A 26,022-nucleotide genomic window follows, 5' to 3' on the forward strand; every position below is an offset into this window, starting at 1 on the left:
TCACTAGCTGTAGTAGCAGCAGCAGCAGCCGCGGCTCACAAAAGCTCCTATTTCACAGCTCGCGCTGCGGAAGGATATTTTACCTTGTTTACCCTGCAGCCGGCTCATTGAGTGAGTGGAAAGAGGGAAGGGGAGGGAGAGGGTTGGGCAGGCTTTGCTCGTGTGATTGGCGCTTCGCCGGCTCAATGGGGAGGCACCTCGGGGCTCGGGGCGGGCCCTTTCCGCGGAGCCAGTCGGCTCTGCGGCGGCGGGGACTGGGCAGGCAGTCAGTCTCTTAGCCAGCCAGCCAGCCTGCTCGCCTGCCTGTGCGCTCCGGGTCGGCGTAAATGCGCTGGAGCTGCTGCAGCCGCCGCCGTTTGTGACACCCAGTAAGTAGAGACGCAGCGAGAGAATTCCCAGCGCACGTAAGTAGCTATTAATACATGGTGGGGAGATGATGCCTTGCTGAAAGGGATTGGCTCGGCCATCCCTTTCCCTCCCTACCTCCTCCTCCTACCTCCAGGAATTAAGAGAGATCGACGCCTGAAATAACTGAGTATATATACATATATATATATTCTACACACACGCACATATTCAACGTGCATCTTTAAAGTAGCAGCATCTCCTCCGCATCTCAGGACTCTCAAAAGGAGGGACAAAGAGGAAACCGGCGAAAGGAGGTCTCCTCTCTTGCAGAGCTACTATTGTTAAGTATTCGCCTTTCATGCTGCTGCTTCTTTTGCATCATCACCACCACCATCATCATCATCGCCGCTGCAGGCGCATCGCGCTCCAGGATTTGCTGAAAAGTGAAGGGATTTTCTCCCCCCACTCTTGTTGGAGATAAATAAGCAAATCAGCCCCACGCGAAATGGAAGAGCATTGATCCGCGCCTGTCCTTGATTGCACTTTTTGTCTGATCAAAGGAAACACACGCGAGGGCGCGCGCACACGAGAGCCGTCGTCTCGGGCGCGTGGATCTTCGCGCACCTCTCTCTTTCCCGGTGGTGACGGTGCCTTTCAATTTAGGAACATTTTCCCTCCCGCAAAAGAAAAAAAAAGAGAGAGAGAGAGGAGCAAAGAAATCGATGACCAAATAGCGTCTTTCTATTTTTCTCTGTGTGTATTTGTATATACATATATATTTATATCTATATATATTATATTTTTCATCTTTTTGTTGTTGTTGGAGCTCCTTGCTGACCCTCTGAAGTTAAATGCTCCCTCGTCGTGGTTTTGGGGTTTTTTTTGCATATCTGGATAGTCCTTGCTATCAGGGAAAAAGCTTCAGACGCCATCTACAGTTAAAACGTAGGGAAAAAAATTGATTGGGGGGAAAAAAGAAGGGGGGGGGGACCCAGTCGTCTGGCTGGTTGCTGCACGTTACCTGAACTTAACACTTTTCCAGCCGTGCGAGGATTTTGCAGGAGCGCAGAGGAAGCCAAATACTAATAACGATTCTCACCTCTCTCCGTTCTCGACTTGTTCATTCCATTGTTATTTCTTTAAAAAACAACAACACAGTTGCATTTCCTGAGAGGCCACGTTTTTGCAAAGACTCACGCTTTGGCTTTGTTTGTGTCACTTTGTTCTCTTGCGCAAAAGCTCCCCGACGTGCCGGGCTTCTCCGAGAGAGGGGAACCCTTCGGCTTGGCCACCGGCTCTCCAGTCTCCGCGCCCCCTACCTCCTGTTTCCTCTCTCGGCGACATAAACTGGACACTAACCCCACGGAAACCTCCGAAATCCCCCTCTTTTCTTCCGACGACAGCACAAAGGCATCGTTGCGGCCGGCCTGATCTTCACAATAAACCCCCCCCCCCCGCTCTCCAAAACGGTTGTGTGTGCGCGCGCGCGCTCTGCTGCTGCTCGCTCTCGCCTGCATCTGTGCGTGTTGTGTGATTTTGGGGGGGACCTTTTTTTGGAGGGCTTGCTCTCTCCATCCCCATGAACATACAAAGGTCAACCCCAATCACAATCGCACGCTATGGAAGACCTCGGAATAAAACCCAGGATTTTGAAGAGCTCTCTTCTGTAAGGCCCACCGAGTCCAGCCAGAGTTTCAGCCCCAACCTCGGCTCACCCAGCCCGCCAGAGACTCCCAACTTGCCGCATTGCGTTTCTTGCATCGGGAAATACTTACTGCTGGAGCCTCTGGAAGGAGATCACATTTTTCGAGCCGTGCATCTGCACAGCGAGGAGGAGCTGGTTTGCAAGGTAACAACTTTCCTGCCTCTCTTCTCTTCTCCCACCCCCTGGGATTTTTTTTTTTTTAAAGCCTTTCTCTGTCTAGCGAGTTTATTTTTAGAAAGTACTCCGGAGTGGGGGCTGTGTGTGCTGGGGGCGGCGGCGAGCCATTGATTTAAGCACTGGGAGAAGTTTAATTAAAACAAACAGGGAGAAAAAAAAATCCTTGCATAATTTAAACGGCTCTCAGCAACTTTCCAGACAATGGCCACGTTATAACGGTGGCCTGGAGCCAAAGACTTGGGGAGGGGAGGAGGAGGGGAGATAGGCTCTGAAGGCCACATAGGTGGAAGTACGTATAATCTAATTTCCCTCCTCTCTTTCCTTTCTGACTTCCCAAAAGGGAATCCCTTGCTAATTTTCAACCGGTCCTCCGAGGATATTTCACTTCCCTTGGGTGGTGCTGGATGCAAACTTGGCAAGTTGGCAGCTTTGCCTCTGTGTAAGACTGCAGTCCTGTGTAGGCTTACTTGGGAGGAAGCCTGATTCCTCAGAGAGGGAGTTTTACTTGCAAGGCGACATGTGTGGGATTGGAATGTGGATCCAAGTTCTTTTTTTTAAAAAAAATGCACACGAGCACCAAGCCTCCTTGCTATGGATTGTTTGCAAACACAACCGCCCACGTTTCAGCAGGAAACAATAATAATAATAATAATAAATCCTTGCACACTTGCATGCTTATTTTGTTAGAAGGGCATGCAGAAAACAACAGGGCTCAGACTTGGTAGGTTGCTGGCTTCTCCAGTCTCTTCAGCTCCCCAGTGAAGGTAAACTGTGGAGAAAGGAAGTCCACATGCTTCTCCTATGGAGGGAAGTGGCGTCCATTCACTCAGAGGCGATACTATTTCCTTTGTTCCTAAACTGCTGTGGTTACTCTTTCTTTCACTCTCCCCTGGTGCCCTCTTTGAGCTCTGCTCCCGGAGCAGCCCCTGGAAAGGCTGCGTGGGAAGATTGCCACACTACACCACCTTTGTAATTACAGAATATTTTCCCCAAAATGTGTATTTTTGTGGGATTGAGAACAAAACCCAAACAAGCTGCAATCCTAGTGTTGAATCGGTAGGCTGTGATATAGACACATGGACGACCCTTTAAATAATCCAAGCCTTTTGGTCACTGTAGACCAGGTGGATGTTTTTATTTAGATTCATATGTGGTGACAAAATTAAACTGCAGCCCCTGGTTCATCGCAAAGAGCTCTCTGTTCAGGGCAGTAAAAAATGTACTGGCCACCCATGAGTCATGAACCCTAAATCTTAATAAAGATTTAGTTCTGCGCAGTTTATACCTGATTGTGGAAAGTAGAGCCTCTCTGACCTTGCAAGGACTTCCACTGCACAAGGAACCAGAAAGTGGAGCGATGGTGCAGATCATTTAAAATGCATGCATTAGCTTGTCCAAAATAGATGCAAATCAAAATATTATCAGCCTCTTGTGGGAGGAGCAGATGAAAGCCAAAGAACGAGCAGCTGAAATGCAAAGAATGACATCTTTATGAAGATGCACAAATCTCGCAAGGCTGCCTTATCTGCTTGAAGATTTTCAGGAGCTAGTAACTTCTTTTTACACATCTAGTAGTTAAATTCCATCCAAAACCACCTGTGATTGTGTTCTAAAGGTATAGGAAACTACTGTGCTACAGAAGCAGAACTCCTGTATGAAAGAGCATCTTTGTCCATTATAATGTCTTCGAGCTTCAGGATGGGGAAGTGTTAGGAATTTTCATGTTTTGAGGACACTGGCAACCATTTTTCGTAACTGAACGCCTCCCTAAAAAAACAAAAACATTTCAGTTCCCCTCGCTTGCAAAATTGTAACCCTTTCATGTTTGCCTTTAAAAAACAAAACAAAATCTGCCTCTGGCTGCTCCTGAAAAAATAGTGCCCTTGCATATACAGCTAATAATAATAATAATAATAATCAACCGACTCTTGTCTAAGTAAAAACAGGCTTGTGGATTAGCCCCACCTGACCCACCCCCATTAAGGGCCAGATAACAAAGGGGGGCTGATGAGGCTTAATTTAATTTGGCTGGAACCCCCTGAGTATGCAAAATGCCATTCTAGAATCCAAATGAGCTCTTTTTTTTTTACTCTCGCTGCTGGAAAGAGCTATACTGGACGACCTATAAAGTCACATGTCCTGACTTTGCGTTATAAAGAACAACAAAGATAAGCTTTGGGGGAGCCAGTCAAAATGACATTATTTTTTTAAAAATGGCTCTTAGGGGGAAATTTGGCTGTTAAGGGGAAACGTTTTGCTTGCATGAGGGCCACACGTTTTTATAGTACTTAGAAGGTGGTCATGGCTGCAATCCTGATCCTGGTTACCTAGGAGTCAGCCTCATTGGATTCAGCACGACTTCAGAGTAGACAAATAATATCATGCAGACGATGTGCTGCAAGATTTCACAAGGAGGCTGCAGAGGTGGTGGGAATGTATATCTGTTCCCACAGCTTCTGGTATCATGGATGGGTTCCCCTGAAAGAAAGACATCTGTAGGAGACAAAAACAAACACCACCTGCAATGGTCTTCCCTTTTACAGATATGTAGTTAACCAGTCAACAGGCCCTAGTAAAAGATCTTTTCTCTTTCCACGCGTCAGGAATAACAGGAAGAGCTGTGGCGAATGCAGTTCATGGAATGCCAAAGCTTGCACTTATTTATAGAAACTTGCTAGAGAGTTTCTCAGCCTGCTGCAATCCTCTGCATGTTTACCTAGGAGCAAGACCCATTGAATTGGGTGAGACTTAGTTCTGAATGGACATGCATGGGATGCTGCTAGCAGGTATCTCAAAGGCAAGTGCTGTTCCGCTTCAGAGCATGACATCAAGATAATGGCTTCAAGACAGGTTTTGCGTGCCTTAAATTAATTTCTGAATTGCTAAGCTACAAGCTATAGAAAGAGCAAGTGGTGAGCCACAGTCATTTATCCTTACGTTGCGCAATATGGTTGGCCTGCGTTCTTCAGCATTAATCTGACTTTGTAACTTCCTGACCTTCATTACCAAGGGACAAATGCATCAGAATCGCACAGCCTTTGCGAATAATGAAGGCCTTTGTGTCACGCAATGGTTATGCCTTCTTACTGCAGTGCACCCGTTATTCTCAATGAAACGTTCCCATTGCCTGGAATCCAAATGTCTCAAGCACTGATTCATTCATAATCGCTGGATTAGTGGAACATTTTTTTATATCTATATTTGAGTTTCCCAGCATGCTTGGCGATTCCTTGCCATTTCATTCACGAGAACACAAGGTGGATGTGCTTGCAAGGTTAGAGAGCCAATCGTTCTGCTTAAAAAAGATGCACTAAAAATCTCCATAAGGCAAATACAAGTTTGCAAGTCCATTACAACATTTCCCTAGTCTTATGGGTAGGGAACTCGCAACCCAGGGGGCTCAACCCCAAAGTGACGTCTCATATGTTTGCCATCATTGCGTTTGCACCTAAGCTTCCCTGTTGCACATCTCCCAGAATTTTCTCCTATGCAAGCCATCACAAGCGAAGGGCTATCCATTTTGCCTCATCTTACAACCGCCCGCCCTGTCACCGTGTGAACAGCAACCGAAACCTTGTGTTTTCTGTTGCTTAGCAACGGAAACACAGCAGAGTCCTTCCCTCGTTTTTTAGCATTTCAGACACAACTCTGAGACGTCACCAAAGGCCTCTTTAACTCCTTCCTTTTGTGAAACAGCAAGGGAGGTGTTTTCTGTATCTCCGCTCCAAATTCCTATGTGGCGGTCAACCTTGGGTGCTTTGCTGTTGTTGGACTACAACGCCTATCCTCCTCAGCCAGCTTACCCAATTGTCATGGAAGATGGGAAGTGTAGCCCAAGAACTGTTGGGAACCTAGGGTTGAAGAGCACAGGGATAGACAAGGAGTGGGGAATGGGATAGACTCTGCCAACCTCTGTTGGTGCTTGGGGATGGAAGAGGCCATTGCCTGCATCTTGGAGAGGGGAGGAAGGAATTTGAGAGCCTTCAGCTTCCATATGAGTTGCGGACCGTGGCACTATTTGTGTTGCCCAACAAGAATTTTGACTTCCCTCATTCCTTCCACTGCCAGAGAATAGAATCATAGAATTGTAGAGTCGGAAGGGACCTCGAGGACCTTCTAGTGCAACCCCCTGCGATGCAGGAATACACAGCTGCCCCATCAGGGAATCGAACCTGCAACCTCAGGTGCATTATCAGCACCACGTTCTTTAACCAACCAAGCTATCCAGGTTGTGGAAAAGGAAGGTGGTGTGTAGAAATGGGAAACAAGGCTGTGCCCTCCAGAACTACAACTTTCGCCAACCCCAGGCAGCATGGCCAGTGGTCAGGCATGATGGGAATTGAAGTCTGAAGGGCACCATGTTGACTTACCCCTCTGATAACCAGAAGAAGGCGGTGATAGTAGCACAACTTGGTTTGCAAGATGGGTGGGTAAGGGGGAACCTGTTGTCCTCCAGGTGTTGCTAGATTACAATTCCCATAATTTTTGACCATTTAGACCATGGTGGCTGGGGCTGATGGGAGATGGAGTCCAACAATGTATGGTGCCTCAACCCTGGTTTTTTAAAAAATAAAATGGGAATACAGAGGTAAGGGGGAAACTGGGAGACAACTGAGAGTGCAATTATCACATATAAGAAGAGAAAGGTAAATTATGTCAGTAACCAATTTGTGTGAATGGTAAAAATGTTAATAAACGTTTTAGTTTTTTTAAACAAAACAACAACAGCCCTGGTTTACCAGAGAGTATGGTCCTTTTAAAGAAATGTAGCATGCTCTGCTTACTCTTTAAAACCCATGGCAGAGTTTTCATTCAGATATGGAGCCAGTGTGGTATAGTAGCGAGATTGTTGGACTAGGGCCTGGGAGGCAAGGGTTCAAATCCTCTCTTGGCCTTGAAAGCTCACTGGGTAACCTTGGACCGATCACTGCCTCTCAACCTAACCTACCTTGCAGGATTCTTGGGATTAAATGAGGAGTGGGAGAACTATGTTTGCCACCTTGAGCTCCTTGGGAGGAAAAAAGAAAAAGGTGGGATGTAAATGCATACAACCATAGCATTGAGGAGTTGGAAGGGACCCCGAGGGTCATCTAGTCCAACCCCCTGCAATGCAGGAATCACAGCTAAATGAGTGTCTGGGTGCTGGATCCATTGGTGATATGGGTGGACGGGCAGATTGGACAGCCCCTCAGAGGCAGTGCATAAGAGCAAAACAAGAGTGGGGGAACCCTAAATGTTTTGAAGCATGATACAGTGGTACCTCGGGTTACATACGCTTCAGGTTACAGACTCCGCTAACCCAGAAATAGTACCTTGGGTTAAGAACTTTGCTTCAAGATGAGAACAGAAATTGTGCTCCAGTGGCGCGGCGGCAGCAGGAGGCCCCATTAGCTAAAGTGGTGCTTCAGGTTAAGAGCAGTTTCAGGTTAAGAACGGACCTCCAGAACGAATTAAGTACTTAACCCGAGGTACCACTGTACAGTGGAACCTTGGGTTGCGAACGTGATCTGTGCAGGAGGCATGTTCGCAACCTGCAGCGCCACATCTGCGCACGCATGTGATGTGATTCAGCTCTTCTGCGCATGCATAAAGCACGATTTAGTGGTTCTGCGCATGCGCGAGCGCCAAAACCCAGAAGTGACCCGTTCCGGTACTTCCGGGTTCGGCGTGGTCCGTAACCTGAAAACGTGCAACACGCAACGTTCCCAACCCGAGGTATGACTGTACTTCCCTCCCCTCCCCTTTGCTGTAGCTTTATTGGCCATCCAGAATCAGAATTTTCATAGATTCTGAGCTGTCGTTGATTTTTTTTTATGCTTTTGTTTGCAAAGAACCGGACGTTCCTTTTTTAAAACAAGCCTATTTATGTTTCTTCCCTCTTATCAGCCAGGAAATTAGGCCATTCACTTTCCTTTCTCTCGCTGATATAATTTACGTAGGCTGGTTGGAGTGTGTGTTGGGGTGAAAACCCTCGTTTAGTTTTCGTAAGGAAGAAAGCACTTCCAGACTGCTCAGGGCATAGTCTGCTGAAGCAGAAGCGCCAGTTTGCAATTTGGACATCTTTGCTTTTGTAATATGCAGAGAGGTTTTTATTAGTTTTTAAATCGGTGTGCCTTTGCTACAGCCTGTTTCCTTTCTATCTCTAACCCTTTTGTTTTTATTGCCAATTGCATCTCTAGGTGTTTGATATCGGCTGCTACCAAGAGTTGCTCGCGCCCTGCTTCTGCCTGCCCCCTCACGACAACATCAACCAAATCACTGAAATCATTCTCGGGGAGACGAAAGCCTATGTGTTCTTTGAGAGGAGCTATGGGGACATGCATTCCTTTGTTCGTACCTGCAAGAAGCTGAAGGAGGAGGAAGCAGCCAAGCTGTTCTACCAGATAGCGTCTGCTGTGGCGCACTGTCACGACGGCGGGCTGGTGCTGCGAGATCTCAAGCTGCGGAAATTCATCTTCAAGGATGAAGAAAGGTAAGGGATTTCTCTCCCTTCCTCCCGGCCCTTTGGAATCCACCAAGGAGTGTGTCAGCGATGCAGTTTTGAAAGGGGTTGTTTTCTGAAGGCTCGTACTGTTAGCCCCATATGGAAGTAGAGGAAACATTCCTTCCAGTTTTGATGGAAGATCTCAGAGAGCAGGTGGTGGTTATTCCACCTTGTTTCCTTCTGGTCCCTGGGGTGAAGCCACTGCCGCCATGTAGCTGAAGCTAAGCAGGTCTAGGTGGGGTGAGTGCCTGGATGGGAGACCTCGTGAGAATCTGTACGGCGATGAGTTACATGAGAGAAATGTGGGATTAAGATGTAATGAAATTACACGCATGCATGCACACACACACACACACGCAGTGTTCCTCATAAACTAGAATCTGTACAAGTTAACTTGTGATTTTCCTCTTAAAACCAACGTTAATACTCCTTCTGTACACACACACACACAATCTACACTCACAAACATATCTTTTGAACAGTGGATTTCTATTTTCCATTCATTTGATTCCTGGGAAAAAGTGGGTTGTTGTTTTTTGGCAGTTACTGTGAGAGATTGCTTTGTGGTAGAAAAGCGATGGATGGGTTTATAAGATAAATAAAAAGAAGAAGGGATGAATAAAGCGTGTACCGCCCCCAACCCCACCCCGGTTTGGCGACTGCTTAATCTATATTCTGCTTTTTGGAGCAATAAGCCCTTGTTGCCAGGGTGTTCTAAACCCCAACCTACCCTACCCACTGAAAAGTTTGGTCGGGATTCACTTCTGCCTTACGGAGAATCTTGCACCAAGTGGCCCAAAGGGCTGCCTCTGTTGATGACAGGTGGGAACATGGAGACTAGAGGCAAAGAGTGTGCCTTCTCATTCAGGTAAAAATGTGTGAATCACTTAACAGACCTTTTACTGGCCTGTAAAGCTAGGACAGGTGTCGCTGCTTCTTTTCTAAGCGGGGCAAGCATGGGGACGTCTGGGTTGTTTTAGTACACTCTTACACGAGTGTTTGGTTCCTGGGGTCCACTCGTAAAACCCAAAAATGTGCAAAGCCAGGAACCCTCGGAACTGCCACCCACCGGAACTGCAAGGTGTGGGGAGCTGCTTACCTTCCTTTGGGCTGCTTACCTGCCTCCTTCCCAAAGCTGAGTAACACTGCAATAATAGCTGTGTAAGGGTGGGTGGAAATAAATAAATCAAGAGGGGGTTCCCTCCTCTTTCCATTCATTTATTTCCTCCTCACCTGCAAAAAGCTGTGATCATGTAAGTAAAAGAAGCATAAGATGTGAGTTACCTGTGTGATGTTTGTTGTTTTTTCTCTTTTTTAAGCATTTTGTGGAGATTTCGCTTTTGGAGCAGAGGTTCTAAAACACACACACACACACACACACACACACACACACACACACGTTTTCAATGCATTAAGCTTGACTTGAAGGGACCTTTTGTAATTCTTTGTTAATGTAATGAATTGACACATGTTAAGCTGGTTTCTTAAGCTTGCTAATAATATCCATGGAGGTAAGGAGACTGGAGGAGGCAGTGGAAGGGAGAAAAGACATGTTGCCTGTGCGATGTCCCGTAAATACAGCAGGATTCTTAGATGTTTGGGATGACTGGATAAGGCAAAGGGGCGTTTTACCTTTCCATCTTGGCACCATAAGCAAGCAAGCAAGCAAGAGTGAGTGTCTGCTAATCAGTGCGTTTGGGGCTGCTGATGATTAGAATTCCTTTCCTGTGCTTATCAGTTTTCTAGGGTACTTACATCACGTAAGGTAAATGCCATGGCTGGAGTAGACAGGCACAACAGGGAATGGTGCTAGAACAATGAGGACCAGAAACAAAAAGTTGCTCAGTCTTCAGGGTGACCTGCAAAACACTTTTTAAAAAAGAGTTAGAATTTTTTTCTGCATTACTTGAAACCTCCTTAGGATGTTTCATAAAGTCTTCTTCAAATGCGAAGCGTGAAACAGTACATTCCTGAAACCACAATAATTGGTATCTACAAAGAAAAAACTGGCCAGTGTGTTTGACTGACTGGTGAGAGTGTTCAGCTTTCCTTTGCTTTGCCGTCGCTGGATGAATGTTAAAAATGCTCTCACACTTTTTGACTGTTTCCCCGCCTACCAAGGAAATCAGGAAAGCTTTTAAGAGTAGACAGAACATTTGCCTGTTGTGTTACACACACACACACACACACACACACACACACACACACTATGCACGCACCTGTGCTCACACAGGCAAGTCTTTCTCCTTTGCTTCCCCTTTTCCAAATACTGGCAAAATGCCCAATTCCTAGCTGGCAATATGTATTTGGCAAAATAAAATTGGTGGTGGTTGGTGATAGGAAATGTTAGCTGCAAACTCAATTAGTTGGACCGCCTTCTCAAGCTGTGATGTTCAAGCTTCCTCAGTATAATTCCTGGGTGACGTGGAAGGAACTTTTGATTGTATTCAAAGTACTATTGATTTAGAACTCAAACATCTATAAAGATATATATATATATTTTTGGGGGGGGGATATTTTGTGTTTCTGCTGTCATGCAACAGTATTTGTTGCCAGGTTCTGTAAATTGATGCAGCTTGAATGGAGTGTTGTTAGAGAGGAAGGGAAAAGACATTGCTTGGTAAAGGTAAAGGACCCCTGGACGGTTAAGTCCAGTCAAATTTGACCATGAGGTTGAGGCGCTCATCTCGCTTTCAGGCCGAGGGAGCTGGCGTTTGTCCCCAGATGGCTTTTCCAGGTCATGTGGCCAGCATGACTAAACCGCTTCTGGCGCAATGGGACACCATGACAGAAGCCAGAGCACACAGAAACTCCGTTTACCTTCCCACCACAGTGGTACCTATTTATGTACTCGCACTAGTGTGCTTTCAAACTGCTAGGCTGGCAGGAGCTGGGACAGAGCAATGGTAGCTCTCCCTGTCACACAGATTCGAACTGCTGACCTTACGATCAGGAAGCCCAAGAGGCTCGATGGTTTAGACCACAGTGCCACCTGCGCCCCCCCCAATTGCTTGTAATGTGTTGGTTTCTCCCCTCACCCCCACCCCTGGGCCTACAATAGAGTAACTGGGGTCTTGGTTGGAATGAGAAGGATTTTGAATGCAGTTCCCTATGTTTCCCTGTAGTGGAACATAGAACTTAATTTAACTGAGGTGGCTAAGATCAGTTGATTGCAGCTACTTTCATGCAACGGCTGTGGTGTCTTTTTCCTTGCACACCTTGTCACAACTATGAATTTGGGAAGCCTGGTTGGGGCATGTGCCCAAAAGCCTGAACTGGAATACTTACGTGGAAACACACCAAAAAAAAACCCCTTCCATTTAAACACACACACACATTTTCGTCCAATGAATCTTTTAGGTCAGTGTGTGTAGAGAGCATGCTCCCTTTTGTGACTGCCATTTGGTTTGCTTTCCCTGTTATTACACATTCCTTATTTCCTTTCTATACGCCTGTGATCTTGTACTCTCATGGTTGCTTGTTAGCAGTACTTTCTCTGCCTTGATTCTCCCTAGTTCTTAGCTGTTGTGTGGCTCTGGGGCACTGTTATCAGCTGCTGCTGCCCACCTCAGTACAGATGCTCTAATCTGACACTGCAGTTATGTGTGTCCTTGACTCTGATGCCAGTGTGGTATAGTGGTTAAGAGCAGTGGACTCGTAATCTGGTGAACCAGGTTTGATTCCCCATTCCTCCACGTGCAGCTGCTGGGTGACCTTGAGCTAGTCCCACTTCTTTGAAGTCTCTCAGCCCCACTCACCTCACAGAGTGTTTGTTGTGGGGGAGGAAGGAAAAGGAGATTGTTAGCAGCTTTGAGACTCCTTAGGGTAGTGATAAAGCAGGATATCAAATCCAAACTCCTCTTCTTCTTCATTAGTTGCCTTGCAAATGCAGCCTTGTGCAGGTGCTTAGGTGAGTCCCAACCTTATCGAACAGGAGGCTCATAGACTCTCCTTGTACAAGTGTATACTGTAAATTGTGATCCTTAATTCTTGGAGGTGCAGTTCCCCAGCTTTACATTTTCTGCGCTATGGGTAAGACTTTGAGTGCTTTATGGTGCAAGAATTAAGGTTTCTTTATTACCTGAATGGAAGCTTCAATAGGCTGCTATGCCACAAATGTGTCCTAGATGCTTTGAGTCATTCCGCTGTTTGTTGGGAACTGCCCGAGAAGCCAATGGGCTGTGCATACAACTTTGCCTACAAAATTGTGTGCTTGAAATGGCAACACCTAGATCTCTTGTGTGGATGGAGTTGTCGGAGCAAAATGGATGCAAATAATTTGATGTCGGGGCCAAAGCACAAAGGCATGGTCCCGTCTATCTTTCAAGTCTGTTGAGAAGGATCGATCTGTGGGTCTTGCATGAAATAACTTTTATGCTCTTTTAAATTATAAGAGTCTAGAGCTAAAACACTGCCTAGGTACAGAGCTTGCTTTGAGTGATAGATTTATTTTTCTTGCCAGCAAATTATTAATGTTTGGAGGGTATTAAATCTTCAATTATATTCAAATATTAGCTGTCACAATATTTGACACTGAAAAAGTTTGTGCTCGTTAATCAGTCTTGTTAACAAGGTTGGGATCATTTTTAAAATATTGAGACTTAAGGCATTCTGTTTACTTCTGAATTTCCTTGCATAAAAGAGATTTGTCTCTAGTTGAGAGTTGAGAAAGAACCTGACTTGCCTTTGCGTCCCAATAGTTTAAAAAGCCAGTGTGGTACATGAATGCCTACTAGGTCTGTATGTAGCTATGTTGGTCTGTATACTTTGGTTATCTAATCCCACCTGCTTACCTTGTTTAGCTAGGATTTGCATTACAACCAAAATCTGCAAAGGCCAGAGTCAGTCCTAGCAAGACCTAAGCTGATCAATTAGCACATCACTGTAGCAGTGGCATAGGAGTTCCTTCCTCATGGGCACAGTGATGCCTAGATGGAATAGTAGTGTAGGTATGATTGCTTCCTATGCCCCTTGTACCGGGACCTCCAGGGAAGACAGCAGCCAGACACAACTGGCTTGCAGGAAAGTAGGTATTGTGCCACTGGGGCACATAGGAAGTGACCTTGTAACAAGTCATACCATTGGTCCATCTAGTGGTGCATTGTCTGCACTGGACTGGCAGCAAGTTTCCAGGCAGGATTCCAGGCAGGGGACAGTCCCATTTGGGGGACTGAACCTGGGATGCTCTCCCACTGCCCTTCTCTTAGGAGCTGGACCTAAGTCTTAGCCCTGTGAAACGCCCTCCCACCAGATGTCAAAGAGAAGAACAACTACCAGACTTTTAGAAGACATATGAAGGCAGCCCTGTTTAGGGAAGCTTTTAATGTTTAATAGACTATTGTATTTTAATATTTTGTTGGAAGCCGCCCAGAGTGGCTGGGGAAACCCAGTCAGATGGGTGGGGTATAAATAATAAATTACTACTACTACTACTACTACTACTACTACTACTACTACTACTAATACTAATGGGGTATGCAAAGTCCTACTGCATTGCTTTCTAGTTATACCTTCCAGTAGATGCTTGGGTAGATCATTTCAGGTTTTCGCTCTGCTCTGCTCTGTTTTGTTTTGTTTTATTTAACAATTCAGCGAAAGAAAACTCAGCCCACAAAAATGTGACCAGAGACACAAGCTGTTACATTCCTTACCGGTTGCCAAGTAGTAAGATTTCTCAGAGCAATGAATGACTCTGGTTTTTTAACCGCCTGTCACCCTTTATTGCAGCCAGCTGATTTACAGTGATTTACAGTTGGAGCTAGTAACCTTTTGAGCAATGCTTTGGGTAAAGGGGGGGGGGGAGAGCCATGGAGGAATTATGGGAGGCCCCTGTTTTAAGATGCTTCTTAAGGCTGAGCTTATGAATTTATTGGTTCCGGAACGATCACAACAGCGATGATGGGTTTCTGCAGTCATGCTAGGTCACAAAATGCTTTGCAGCTTTCGTAGCATGCTTCATCTCAGAAACCCTGTGTGGTAGGCTGTTGCTTTTTCCACTTGAGGAACTGAGGCTTTAGAGTTTGGGATTTGACCTGGTTGCAGAGGTTCTGGGGTGGGAGTCCCATACTTTTTTCCACACTGAATTTGTCCTAGTTGTCAACATCAGGTGGCAGCACTGATCTGTTAAGGGTCGGCCCAACACAGACAGGACTGAGCATATATTCCAGATTCTTAGATCAGGGTAGCAGATGTGCTGCTCTCCAGAGGTTGTTGGACTAAAATTTCCATCATCGTTGACCATTGGACCCTTGCTAGCTTGGCCTGATGTGGTCTGACAATATCTGAGACCCACCATGTTGGGTATCCCTGCCTTAGATGCCAATATGAAATTTCCAGGGATCTGTGCGCCAAGCTACACGTTGCACTTAATGTATAGCGTACCAGGATGTCTCCCATTTTTAATTTTAGTTAATTGCAAGTGCAAACAGGGATGGGAATATTTCGTGGGATCACAGCAGGAGAACAAGTTTATCGGAGTCTCTGACAGCCCAGATTGCAGGTTGGTTTTGAGCTGGAATTGTGTGTATGTGGGGTATCAACCAGAATGGTATTTTGCTGAATTTCCCCCCAATAGGCTTTGCCGCCTGCACCCAATTTTGCTGCTCCCTGATCGTACCAGCACTCTTTGCCTGGTTTGTGGGTCTGGCTGACTCAGCGTAGGAAAGGAAATTCACCATTTGGAAGACCAGCCAAAAGCATGCTTAGAGCTTGGAGAGAATGTTAGAGGAGGGGAAAATAAAGATCTGCATTTAGTTTTAAATTGAATTGCATCCTTTTATGGCTATGTCATATGCAACCCATCCTCTGCAAGACGACGTCAGTTGGTTTTATGATACTGCAGATCTCACCGGTAAAAATTGAGTGGTGTTCCATTTTCCTTTGTATTCCGGATTCTTTCCTTTATCCACTTTGATATCTGTGCCATTCCCTCTTGCTTTCTTGTGCAACTCTCCCCCCTTGAGGTGCACACATGCTGAGAAGCCATGTTTATGTAACTATGGAGGATGATAGTCCTCATTAACTCAGAATGGAGAAGAAAGTCACAAGGTCAAATGAAGGGTCATCTTTGCTGTGGCAGGTGAAAGAAGAGGACACTTTTCATCCCAGAAGCACCCCGCTTTTTTCTCATGATTTTGGAACTTGTCCATGTGTCGAAAGACTGTGGGAGGGGTTTTTTGTTTGTATTTTCATCCTCTTTGGGCAATAACTCTCACTTATCAAATAACAGAAAGGGAATAGTTATGCAACTTCCTTTGGCATCAGAGTTTAGACTACTCTTTTTGGATTTCAACATCTACTCGTGGATCATTATTATTTGCTTATATTGCGTAACAAAAGATGCAGCAGTGGAGTGGATCATCCTGATGAATGTTGGTACTTGGAATCTCGAGACATGGTACATGTAAGGGTTTGAGAAATCAAGTCTTACATCTGCTCCTGAATTTTTACTCCCCCTTTCCAAAGTGCCACATCACCAAAGACCCAGCAGGTCTACAGGACTGTGATTGCACATAGTGGCAAGGATGTTGTAGTTCCATGCTCTAGAACTCGATGTGATTCCATATACGCCCTGTGACGTGCTCTGATTGACTCCTTTGTTTGAATCCTGCCCTCCCATTGTGATGACCCCCACTGACTTGCTTAGGGGTTTGTAAAGTCATGTTGCTTCATTCTGAAAACATAACGTTCCACCATCCCTGGTGGGGTCCCAGTCATGAAGCACCATCAGATCCTGATTTACTTCAGCTCCAGGGTTGAAGGGACCTGTGGTTCTCCAAATGTGTTGTTGGACCACAGTTCCACTCATCCTTGACCATGCTGACGGGGGTTGATGGGAGGTGGAATCCAACAACATCTAAAGAGCTGCAAGTTCTCAACCCATCCTGTTCCTTCCTTGTCATGCCAGCAGGGTCACCATGTTGTCTCCTTAGCTCTGGCAGAGACTCAAGGCGTAGGCTCTTTCCAGATCAAGTGTATTGTTCTGCTTGCGCGGTTACCCACTACTAGTGTTGCATAGTGCTCTGCCAGCATGCTGGGCGAGTGGAGCGATGACATTGTGCTCAGTGGGTTTCATTTCAAGGATAGGATTTCCCTGTGCATCAGAATCTCTTTTGTAACCCTCGGATTCATCAGGGAAGAATAATGTGAACCGCTGTAGAGGGGGAAATGTGTAGGACATGCTGGTTGTTTGCCAGAAACGGATGCTAACTCGGGAGTTTACTTTGAAGGTCCTTCTGGAAAAGGCTTAATTGATCAGGTTTTGTTACATTGCAAAAGGGCCAAGTCTGAATGTACTCGAGTAATGAATGGCATATTGATAAGAAATTCAGAATGGTATTGTTTTTCATGGGCTTCCCTGACGGTTTCTATGGGGACAAAGACGCATTTCCCGTCTGAGTGCTATTTGCTGCCCTCTGATTGCACTTCTGCGGTTTCATTCACCAGTAATGGGAAAGCATTCACAGGCAGAATAGCTTCCCCTTTTTAAATAGCAATGATTCAAGCTTGCTTTTTTTTTTTTAAGCATTAGACTAATGCAGGGTTCTGTCAGTGATCTGAGAGCTGCATAATGCCGTCTGCCCAAGTGCTTCTTCTATGTCCTCTTCCGAACTGAAATGATATACTCTAATTACACTGGCTCTGACAGAAGGCTTTGCATTATATAGTAAGTTTTATAAAGCGGATCTTATCTAGCTGCGTGGAAGCCCCTATTTATCTAACTAATTTCAGCGCAACCATTCCCATGGCTAAGGGAAACAGCAAAACAATTGGTTCACAGGATGTCTTTAAAAATGGAAGCTCGTGTTAGGAGAATATATTTTTTTTCTTCATTCCGACTCTAAATCAAGATTCTAATCTAAAACGTGATGCTGGCAACTTGCTGCTTGAAATATCCATTGGAGTTTTGTGTCTGTTCTGCCTGTGGCACTTTGTTTAGCAGCTGGGTTCAAAAAAGAGCATTGCAGGCGATGCCATAAATACAACCCCAGTCATAAATGTAACCCTAGTCACTGCTGTCTGCGCCTACCCTGGATGCATGACACAATGTGGCTTATTCTTTATACATTGCAGATAATTTGGAACTGACGTGTTTCTCTCTCTCCCTCCCCCCACCCCCCATTTCCTACCATGTGCTAGAGGCAAAGAACCACCCTCTGGCATTCACTTCTACAGACTTGGGAGAGAGGTGACAAGTCATTGTCCTGGGCTTTCCTACTGTCTTGCGGGTAGTCTCTCTTTCCCTGCATTTGAGATTGTGCTGCCAAGCCAACCAAAATTATGGACAATACCGCAGTTCCTAATCATAATGTGTCATGCTTTTGTTTCTCTTACTCTTCGGATGCACTAGGGTAGCAATTGTCTATGCTAAATAATTTTAGGGTTCTTGTACTTTCCCTGTAATCAGTTTTATGAACAAATGAAGCCCCCCCCCCTCTCTCTCTCTGTGTGTGTGTAAAAAGCCACCCAGACATTGATCCACGGTGTATTTGCTCTGGTCCAATCCATTCAGCAGGATGAAAGCATGGCTGCTCCTCCTCCTCCTTTTTTCTTTATCCTGCGAGAGATTATAGTGGAACATGCAGATAAAGGGCAGCTGTTGTTCAGTGGCCTGGTTTAAACAAAATCTGCTTTGCTGTGACTGCAGGTCCTTGATTCTTCAGTACAGTATAGAAAGGGTTGGTGTGTGCGCGTGTACTGAGAATCAAACGAAGCCAAGATTGGTATTCCAGTCTTTGTGGCAGGAGTCAGACATGCAACAAAAGGACACCCTTTTGTTCAGAAAAAACCCGGAGTCCATTAAGCAACAGATATCTCAGGAAGGGAGACGACAGTTGAGGTGGGGAGGGTTCCTGACCCTCCAATGTCAGATTTTCTGCTAAAGAATAAACAGAAGAATAGAGAGAGAGACATGGGAAGTGCATAAATCTTTTGGAAAGGTAACCAAGGCAAGGACAAAAAGCACGCTGCTTTCTGGTTTCTTATCTGTGGTAGTTATGGGCATTGCATGTTGACTGACACAGCAGCAGAGATAATTGAGGGAGAGCAGGGTTGGCAAAAGGGTGGGGATGATGATTACATAAATTGCCAGGATATGAACAGAATAAAGCAAATACCCTGTATGCATATTCAGCATGACACATGCTTAAGTTAACAGGGTGTACAAAGGAAAGGCAGCTTCTATATTCTTCAGAATTTCTGTGTTTTCTAATCTTCATTCCGGAGACCCAAACCAACCAATCCTCCTACGTTGATAAAAGATCTGTTGCTGGGGTGGATCTGTCTATGATAAAGCTGGCAACACTTGGTGGTAGGGATTTCACATACTAGAACTGTATGGGAACGTCATTTGTGGGGACTGGGAAACAAATAGGCTTCCACAGGTCTCAGGCATGGAGAAGAAGTATAGCTCAGTGATATAGCACAGGACCTTTCCCCCGCCCCCTCAGATTGTACTTGAGATATAAATGGTATGTGCCTCTGAGAAAATCACCTCAAGTGTCATTGTTTTGTATTCAGTGTTCGAAATTTGCCAGGTGCCGGGCAGTTTTGCACCTGGTTATCAACCATTTTGTGACCAAGCGCCAAGATGGCGCCTGACGTCTCCCACCATCTGGAGGTACATGTTTTCACACATCGGCAACATATCCTGTAGTATTCTATCCATTGTATTTAATTAGCACAACCAGAAATAATTTCAGGAAATGAAAGGTTGTGTTGAAAAATACAACTTTCAAGCCGTCTGGCCCCAAAATGGCAAACAGGTGTTCCTTTTTGGCGACTGTAACCCTGGTTTAAGGAGCCATTTGGCGCCTAGCTTATATATCTGAGTTTCTAGCTCTTATTTGTTTGCTTGTTATTTGCATCTGTAAACCTCCCCATATCAAGGAAGATCTCAGGGAGGGGAGCATACATAATAAAAAGCATAAAGCAATTAATTTAAGCATCGTTAAAATCACATTAGATCAATAAAAACTATCCGGAACAATTCAGCTGCAGCATCTGAAATGGTCATATTCATTCCCAAATGCCTCTGTAAGCAGATGTGTCCTAAGCTGTTATCTGCAAAACAATCAGTGAGGGAGGCAGACTTAAAAGAGAAGCTGCGAGCAAGTTTTTAAGTATGCCTTGATTAAGAATTGGAAGGGTCAAGGCTATATGCTTCAGATCTTGCTTGCCTCCGGTTGTTCATCCTTCGGGCAAGAAGTGCCTGACTGCAGCTAAAGAGATAGTGGCTGTGCCCCGTAATAGTTTATTTCTGTGTTTGTTCCCGGGTTTCACTTAAAGCTGGCCTGTGTGTTGCCCATTTGGAAATGGGTGCATGTGCAGTACTCTGGCAGCACCTCCATTGTACATCGAGCGAAATGTGCGACTCAACGTGCAGCTACAGCTGCGCTTACGTTGGCCTGGATTTCTGCAAACCTTCCACCTATTTTTGGAAGTGGACAAACAATGGAAATAGGCCATATATCTCACATTGTGTGTTGCTGGGTAACACACACACACAGGTTAGGTGTCTGTTGTGCACATAGTATTTCTAGATCGTAAACGTGAACCGGCCCTCCAAGAGAGACAAAGCAGTCAAGGGCAGCTTTTGCTGGTGCTTTTTAAAAAGCAAACAGTTGTTTCTGGAACCAGACAAATTATAGAAGAATGGCATGGAAGTGAAAGGAAAGTACAGTGGTACCTTTGGTTATGAACTTAATTCGTTCCGGAGGTCCATTCTTAACCTGAAACTGTTCTTAACCTGAGGTACCACTTTAGCTAATGGAGCCTGCTCCTCCGCCACTGCGCAATTTCTGTTCTCAACCTGAGGTACTACATCTGGGTTAGAGGAGTTTGTAACCTGAAGCGTTTGTAACCCGAGGTACCACTGATGATTATGATTATTTATGAAAGGAGACCAGGGTTGCAAATGTAATAAGGGCCCTGCTGGATCCAGGATTAACAATATACCAATATATCACTATGTCTGAAATAAGGATGGAACTACGCAGAGGCATTGTCTAGCTTCACGGTTTTCCCCGTACACACACATATTCAGTCATACCTCATGTTACGTTTGCTTCAGGTTGTGCTTTTTCAGGTTGCGTCCTGCGGTGACCTGGAAGTACCGGAAAGGGTTACTTCCGGGTTTTGCCGCATGTGCAGACATGCAAAATGACGGATCCCGTTCGCAACCAGAGGTACCACTGTATCATGATTCATGATATATTGCCAGGTCAAAAATTATGAAACCGATATCACAATATGGACTCCAAATCAACTTGGGTCAATATATTACCCAGCCCTACTTTATGCTCAACATTGCACCTGGGATTTAGTTCTCAATGATGTAGCATAATTTTTGTTTGGGCTGTATGTACCACTTCAGATGATTTGGTGGGCAGAGCACTCCTCATGGGGCAATGCTCCTTCATTAATTATTTTTCATATCCTTCTACATGGGCAACTACCAGGTTAGGGAGAAAGTTTCTAGTCTAGTTGACTCAGTGGCATACTGTATATTAGTTTTCTATGTAGAATAAGTTTTGTTTAATGAATAAGAATTCAATCTCACAATCCACATCTGAAGTGGTATAGTGCAGACACAGGTTTATCACCTCAGTTAGGCCTTGGACAACATCAGCAATGCACATGTGTACCTGAAGGTTTTCCAAATACTGTTTTGTTGCATTCCCACACTGGTTTCTTAAGTTACCGGTATAAAAGATCCCCTTTGTGATTTGATAGGATAAGAAGCATATAGTATGTCACTAGGGCTTTTGAAAGCTGGTGAGTAGCATCGCTTAGCAATGGCTTTCCCCACATTTTATTATTATTGACTAGCTGGGACATTATCAAATCAAGTTTTACTACTTCCTTACTGACACTGAGAACTGGAGGTTGACTTCCAGTGGCATGCAACGGCTGCTTTTGAGAAGATTTTGGAATATAGAGGATGCACTGAGGGAGAAATCAACAATAGCTTTTTAGCCATGGTGAAATGCTAGCTTCTGTCCTGTTAGGTAAGAGCTAGTGAATTAAACAATTTATGACTTCCTTGTCCAAAGGGTCTTTGTCAAAAGGACTTGCTGGTAAATATGGCTGGATGCTTTTAGTTTTTTTATTGGCTATCTGTTTTCTAAACTAGAACCTAACAAGCTGGTGGTAGAATACTGAGCTAAGCGCTCGGTTGTCTGTGAATATGAGTGGGTGTGGTGAAACCTTGAGGAAAGGAAGATTCAGTGAATAAATGAACCCTTTTGGGGTGCTAGATTTCTGGGAAACTTCCAGAGCTCACGAGGCTACTGCAGAGGCCAGTTGCTATACTAAACAAACACATGGCTTTGCATCACTTGTGTTCATTTTCTGTACTTAAGTGTGAGAGTCTGGTTGACTTCTAAGGCATGTCTATATACTTTTTTTCTTACACAAGTGAAAATGCTCCTGTGAGTCACCATGATCTGAAGTTACTGGGGTTTTTTTTGCCCTTGTTACTGTTTTCTTCTTTTTATTTTAGGGGTAGTCTTATAACTGTTTGAGTTAATAATAATTAAAAAATCACTTTCTGTCAATTTTTAAACAAATACCTTAAGCAAAATGAAACACATACCTTAAACTTGAGAAATGGGGATTGTGTCTAATGGGAAAACCATGCCTTGGAGGGAAAACTTACTGGGTTATGAGTTACATTGGTATCTTTTCAGTGTAGTATTTAGCTGTGTTTATGAAGCATCTCAAGTGTTATTCTTTTTTTTAAAAAAATAATGGACATGATAGGCTTTGGTTTGGCATATGTAGTTCTCTGCAAGCCATCAGTTTTCTAAACTAAAAACCCATTGGGGTTCTGCTTTCCAACAAGCCCAGTGAGATGTGTGAAAGGAAACTTCTGAAATAGTACCTATCTTAACTCCCTGGATTTTCATTTGCTGGACCAGCTTCTGGCATTTTGGGAAATACCTGGGCCATTTCCCAGTGCCTGGAGAATTTCAGACGCTGATGTCCATGTACACATCATCTCCCTTGACGGGCCAAGAATTGAAAAAAAGATTGTGAGCATTCTTGAATGTCCTTTGTCTTGGCGCAACAAGGCAACTGCGTGGGTATTTGCCCGTGAGTCTAACTGTGGCCTGTCTCTTCTTGCCCTACAGGACTCAAGTAAAATTGGAGAGCCTTGAAGACGCTTACATTCTGCGAGGGAACGACGACTCCCTTTCCGATAAGCATGGATGCCCCGCCTACGTGAGCCCAGAGATCTTGAACACAAACGGCAGCTACTCTGGCAAGGCGGCTGACGTGTGGAGTCTAGGAGTCATGCTGTACACCATGCTCGTTGGACGCTACCCCTTTCATGACATTGAGCCTAGCTCTCTCTTCAGCAAGATCCGGCGCGGGCAGTTCAGCATTCCAGAGACTCTATCCCCCAAGGCGAAATGCCTTATACGTAGCATTCTGCGCCGGGAGCCCTCAGAAAGGCTGACTTCGCAGGAAATTCTGGACCACCCTTGGTTTTCTACAGATTTTAATGTGTCTAATTCAGGATATGGTGCTAAGGAAGCAACGGATCAGCTGGTGCCTGACGTCAACATGGAAGAGGACTCGGACCCGTTCTTCAACTGAGCGTCGGGGACTAGTGTTTTGGGTGCTGCATGGCCAGGAAGGGACAACATGAAGGGAGTCCTTTCTGGCCGTGCAGAATTATATCTGTGTCTCAGCCTGGCTTGATAGCAAGAGAGAGAGTGAGAGAGACAACCTGGAGTTCTTTTTTTTCCTGGTTGGAGAAGGAACGCCCAATAAGTGAGCTAACACCACAGATGTAGCATGTGGATGGTTTAGATGGGAGGAATCGTTGCTATTCAGTTAGATTGACATAGAAAATAACGGAGGCGGCAGCACACAGAGAGACTGTAGCTTCTCATCTTTATGGAGCCAAGGACACTACGCATCCCAAGTTCCAGTGCAGCCACTAATCCACTCCTGATTCCGTTTCGTTTCATGTATTTACAGTTCCCAGTAAATAGAAACTTTTGCCTCAACTCGCATCTTGGCATCGCACTGTTAGATATTTAACTTCAGCCATTATTCAGGGAAGGTACAACTAGCTATTATTTTATTCTTTGTTTTCCTGGATTATTTCCCCCCCCCCCCAAAAAAAATCTGATGTTTAATAGTTACAAGTGGGATTCATTTTCGGCGGGCGGGGCGGGGGGTAGTGCACAAAAAGGAACACACGAGAAGTGGGTGCTAAACCATGCCTTTTGATAGGTTGTTCTAAAGTTGACGTTTCTCCTTATTTTATTTTGGGCCAGGAGGAATTAACATTTAAAATGTTCTTTTCCACGTCCCTTGAAGGGATGAAAACTCACAAGCTGTTCAGGGTTAGTTTGATTATTGTTATTATTATTGGTCAAATGGCTTTGTGGCAGGAAGCAGTTACAATTCAGACGTATTTGACTGTTTTATTAGCAAAACTGACAACAACGAAAAAGAATAATTGTCCATATTTGGGGTTATGTGTTTTTCTTCTTAACCGGGGTTGAAAACACTGGCTTCCACTATACTGCACATGAATTTTGACCACAATATTTGGGGAAGGCCACCTTTGCATCACCTAAAGAAGAAAAAGGGGGAAAGCCCTAATCCTGTAAACAAATTTTCCTCTGACACCCCCTGAACATGATCAGAAGAGCTCTTTTTATTTGAAGGGAAAAAGGCACCCCTACACTTACTTTGTGGAAAGGCAATGACTTGGGTTTTCTTGTTTTCGTTTTAATTTTCTTCTCATTGATCTATTAATAAGCTGAATATTACCACGACACAGATCTGTCTTCTAAAAAGTACACGGTAATATGCACCTTTTTGTATTGTCAAGACTTATTTATTGATTAAACTGTCACAGTTGTGATGAATTAAGCCAGTACTTAATTACGGGTTGACTTGGGGGTGACATGTTACATGCTGTAGTTAACACACTTCTGTTTTGCTCTTCAGGTATTCCTGTCCCTAAATGATAATACTTTATTTTTTACTCTTATTTTAGCCCGCCCACCCAACGCCACCACCTTCCTTAGAGAGCTTTCATTTTGATTTAGACTGGCAAATGATTTTTATTACTGCTTTTTATATTGCTGTATGATATTGAGGGGGTGTTGGGGTGGGTGGGGACACAAGAAAACAAACAAAACAGAGATCTCTTGGCATAAATATTTGTGTTTCCAGTACCTCAGTTGTTCTGATGTTACTGCCTGTATGCGTTTTTTGTGAAGTGGTCATGTTTTTTGGATAGGTACACGTGGACTCTGTAGTATGTAAATGTTACTTGAATTTCGTGCTTAATTATAGTTATGTGGCATGTGCGTACTTGGCATTTGACGTATGGATGCTATACACCTGCTCTTGCAGGGAAGGTTTCGATCCCACTCTCAAGTTGATAGTTCCACAGTTCCTTATCAAGAGACAAAGCTGCAGCTGACCTGCCTTGGTTCTATTTTGGTATCTTAAGAATATAAAGGAGTAATGTTTTTACACTCTGAAGATGGTGCTGTGTTGAGGGATTTCTTCTTTTTTAAAAACAAACAAAACAACAATGTTTATTATTTTATAAACTTGTAGGAGGAAAGATTGGTGATGTGCATGGTGGGATTTTACTGCCTCTGGTGCTTTGTCTTGTATTTGGTTTAATGTTTTTTGTCCTAATCTCTTCAATAAACAAAATTGTGCATATTTAACTAAATTCAACTTGTGAAGGCTTTATTATTATTATTATTATTATTATTATTATTATTGTTGTTGTTGTTGTTGTTGTTGTTATTATTATTAGTTTACTGCCCTATATACACGGGTCTCATTATTAACCCAGGTAAAGGACCCCTGGATGATTGAATCCAGTCAAAGGTGACTATGGGGTTGCAGCGCTCATCTCGCTTTCAGGCCGAGGGAGCCGATGTTTGTCCACAGACAGCTTTCCGGGTCATGTGGCCAGCATGACTAAACCACTTCTGGCGCAACAGAACACGGTGATGGAAACCAGAGCGCACGGAAACGCTGTTTACCTTCCCGCCACAGCAGTACCTATTTATCTACTTGCACTGGTGTGCTTTTGAATTGCTAGGTTGGCAGGAGCTGGGACAGAGCAACAGGAATTCACTCCGTCACAGGAATTCAAACCGCTGACCTTCCGATCGGCAAGCCCAAAAGGCTCAGTGGTTTAGACCACAGCGCCACCCGTGTCCCTTCTTAACCCATGGCTAGAGGCATGCAAGCACAAGATTCTGAAAACATAAAGGGGGAAGGCCCATAGGAGTAGGGCACATGTTTTGCATGCAGG

General features: G+C 44.7%; 1 protein-coding gene across 1 annotated transcript; it reads left to right on the forward strand.

Annotated features, from left to right (window-relative positions):
* The first annotated feature begins 228 nt into the window (after window positions 1-228).
* Window positions 229-25,428, forward strand: TRIB2 (tribbles pseudokinase 2). The gene is made up of 3 exons (XM_083607398.1): window positions 229-2,197; window positions 8,410-8,702; window positions 22,847-25,428. Exons 1-3 carry the CDS (start codon window positions 1,928-1,930, stop codon window positions 23,313-23,315), a joined length of 1,032 nt encoding a protein of 343 aa, XP_083463524.1. The 5' UTR covers window positions 229-1,927; the 3' UTR covers window positions 23,316-25,428.
* The last annotated feature ends 594 nt before the right edge of the window (window positions 25,429-26,022 follow it).

This window comes from Podarcis filfolensis (genome assembly GCF_964270895.1).
Source record: "Podarcis filfolensis genome assembly, chromosome: 3".
In the NCBI taxonomy this organism is placed as follows: Eukaryota; Metazoa; Chordata; class Lepidosauria; order Squamata; family Lacertidae; genus Podarcis; species Podarcis filfolensis.

Bases quoted from the DNA above. Each gene is read 5' to 3' on its own strand.
- TRIB2 (XM_083607398.1), top strand. From the start codon at position 1,928: ATGAACATACAAAGGTCAACCCCAATCACAATCGCACGCTATGGAAGA. The intron at 2,198-8,409 runs GTAACAACTTTC...TTGCATCTCTAG, and splicing joins AGGAGGAGCTGGTTTGCAAG to GTGTTTGATATCGGCTGCTA. The intron at 8,703-22,846 runs GTAAGGGATTTC...CTTGCCCTACAG, and splicing joins ATCTTCAAGGATGAAGAAAG to GACTCAAGTAAAATTGGAGA.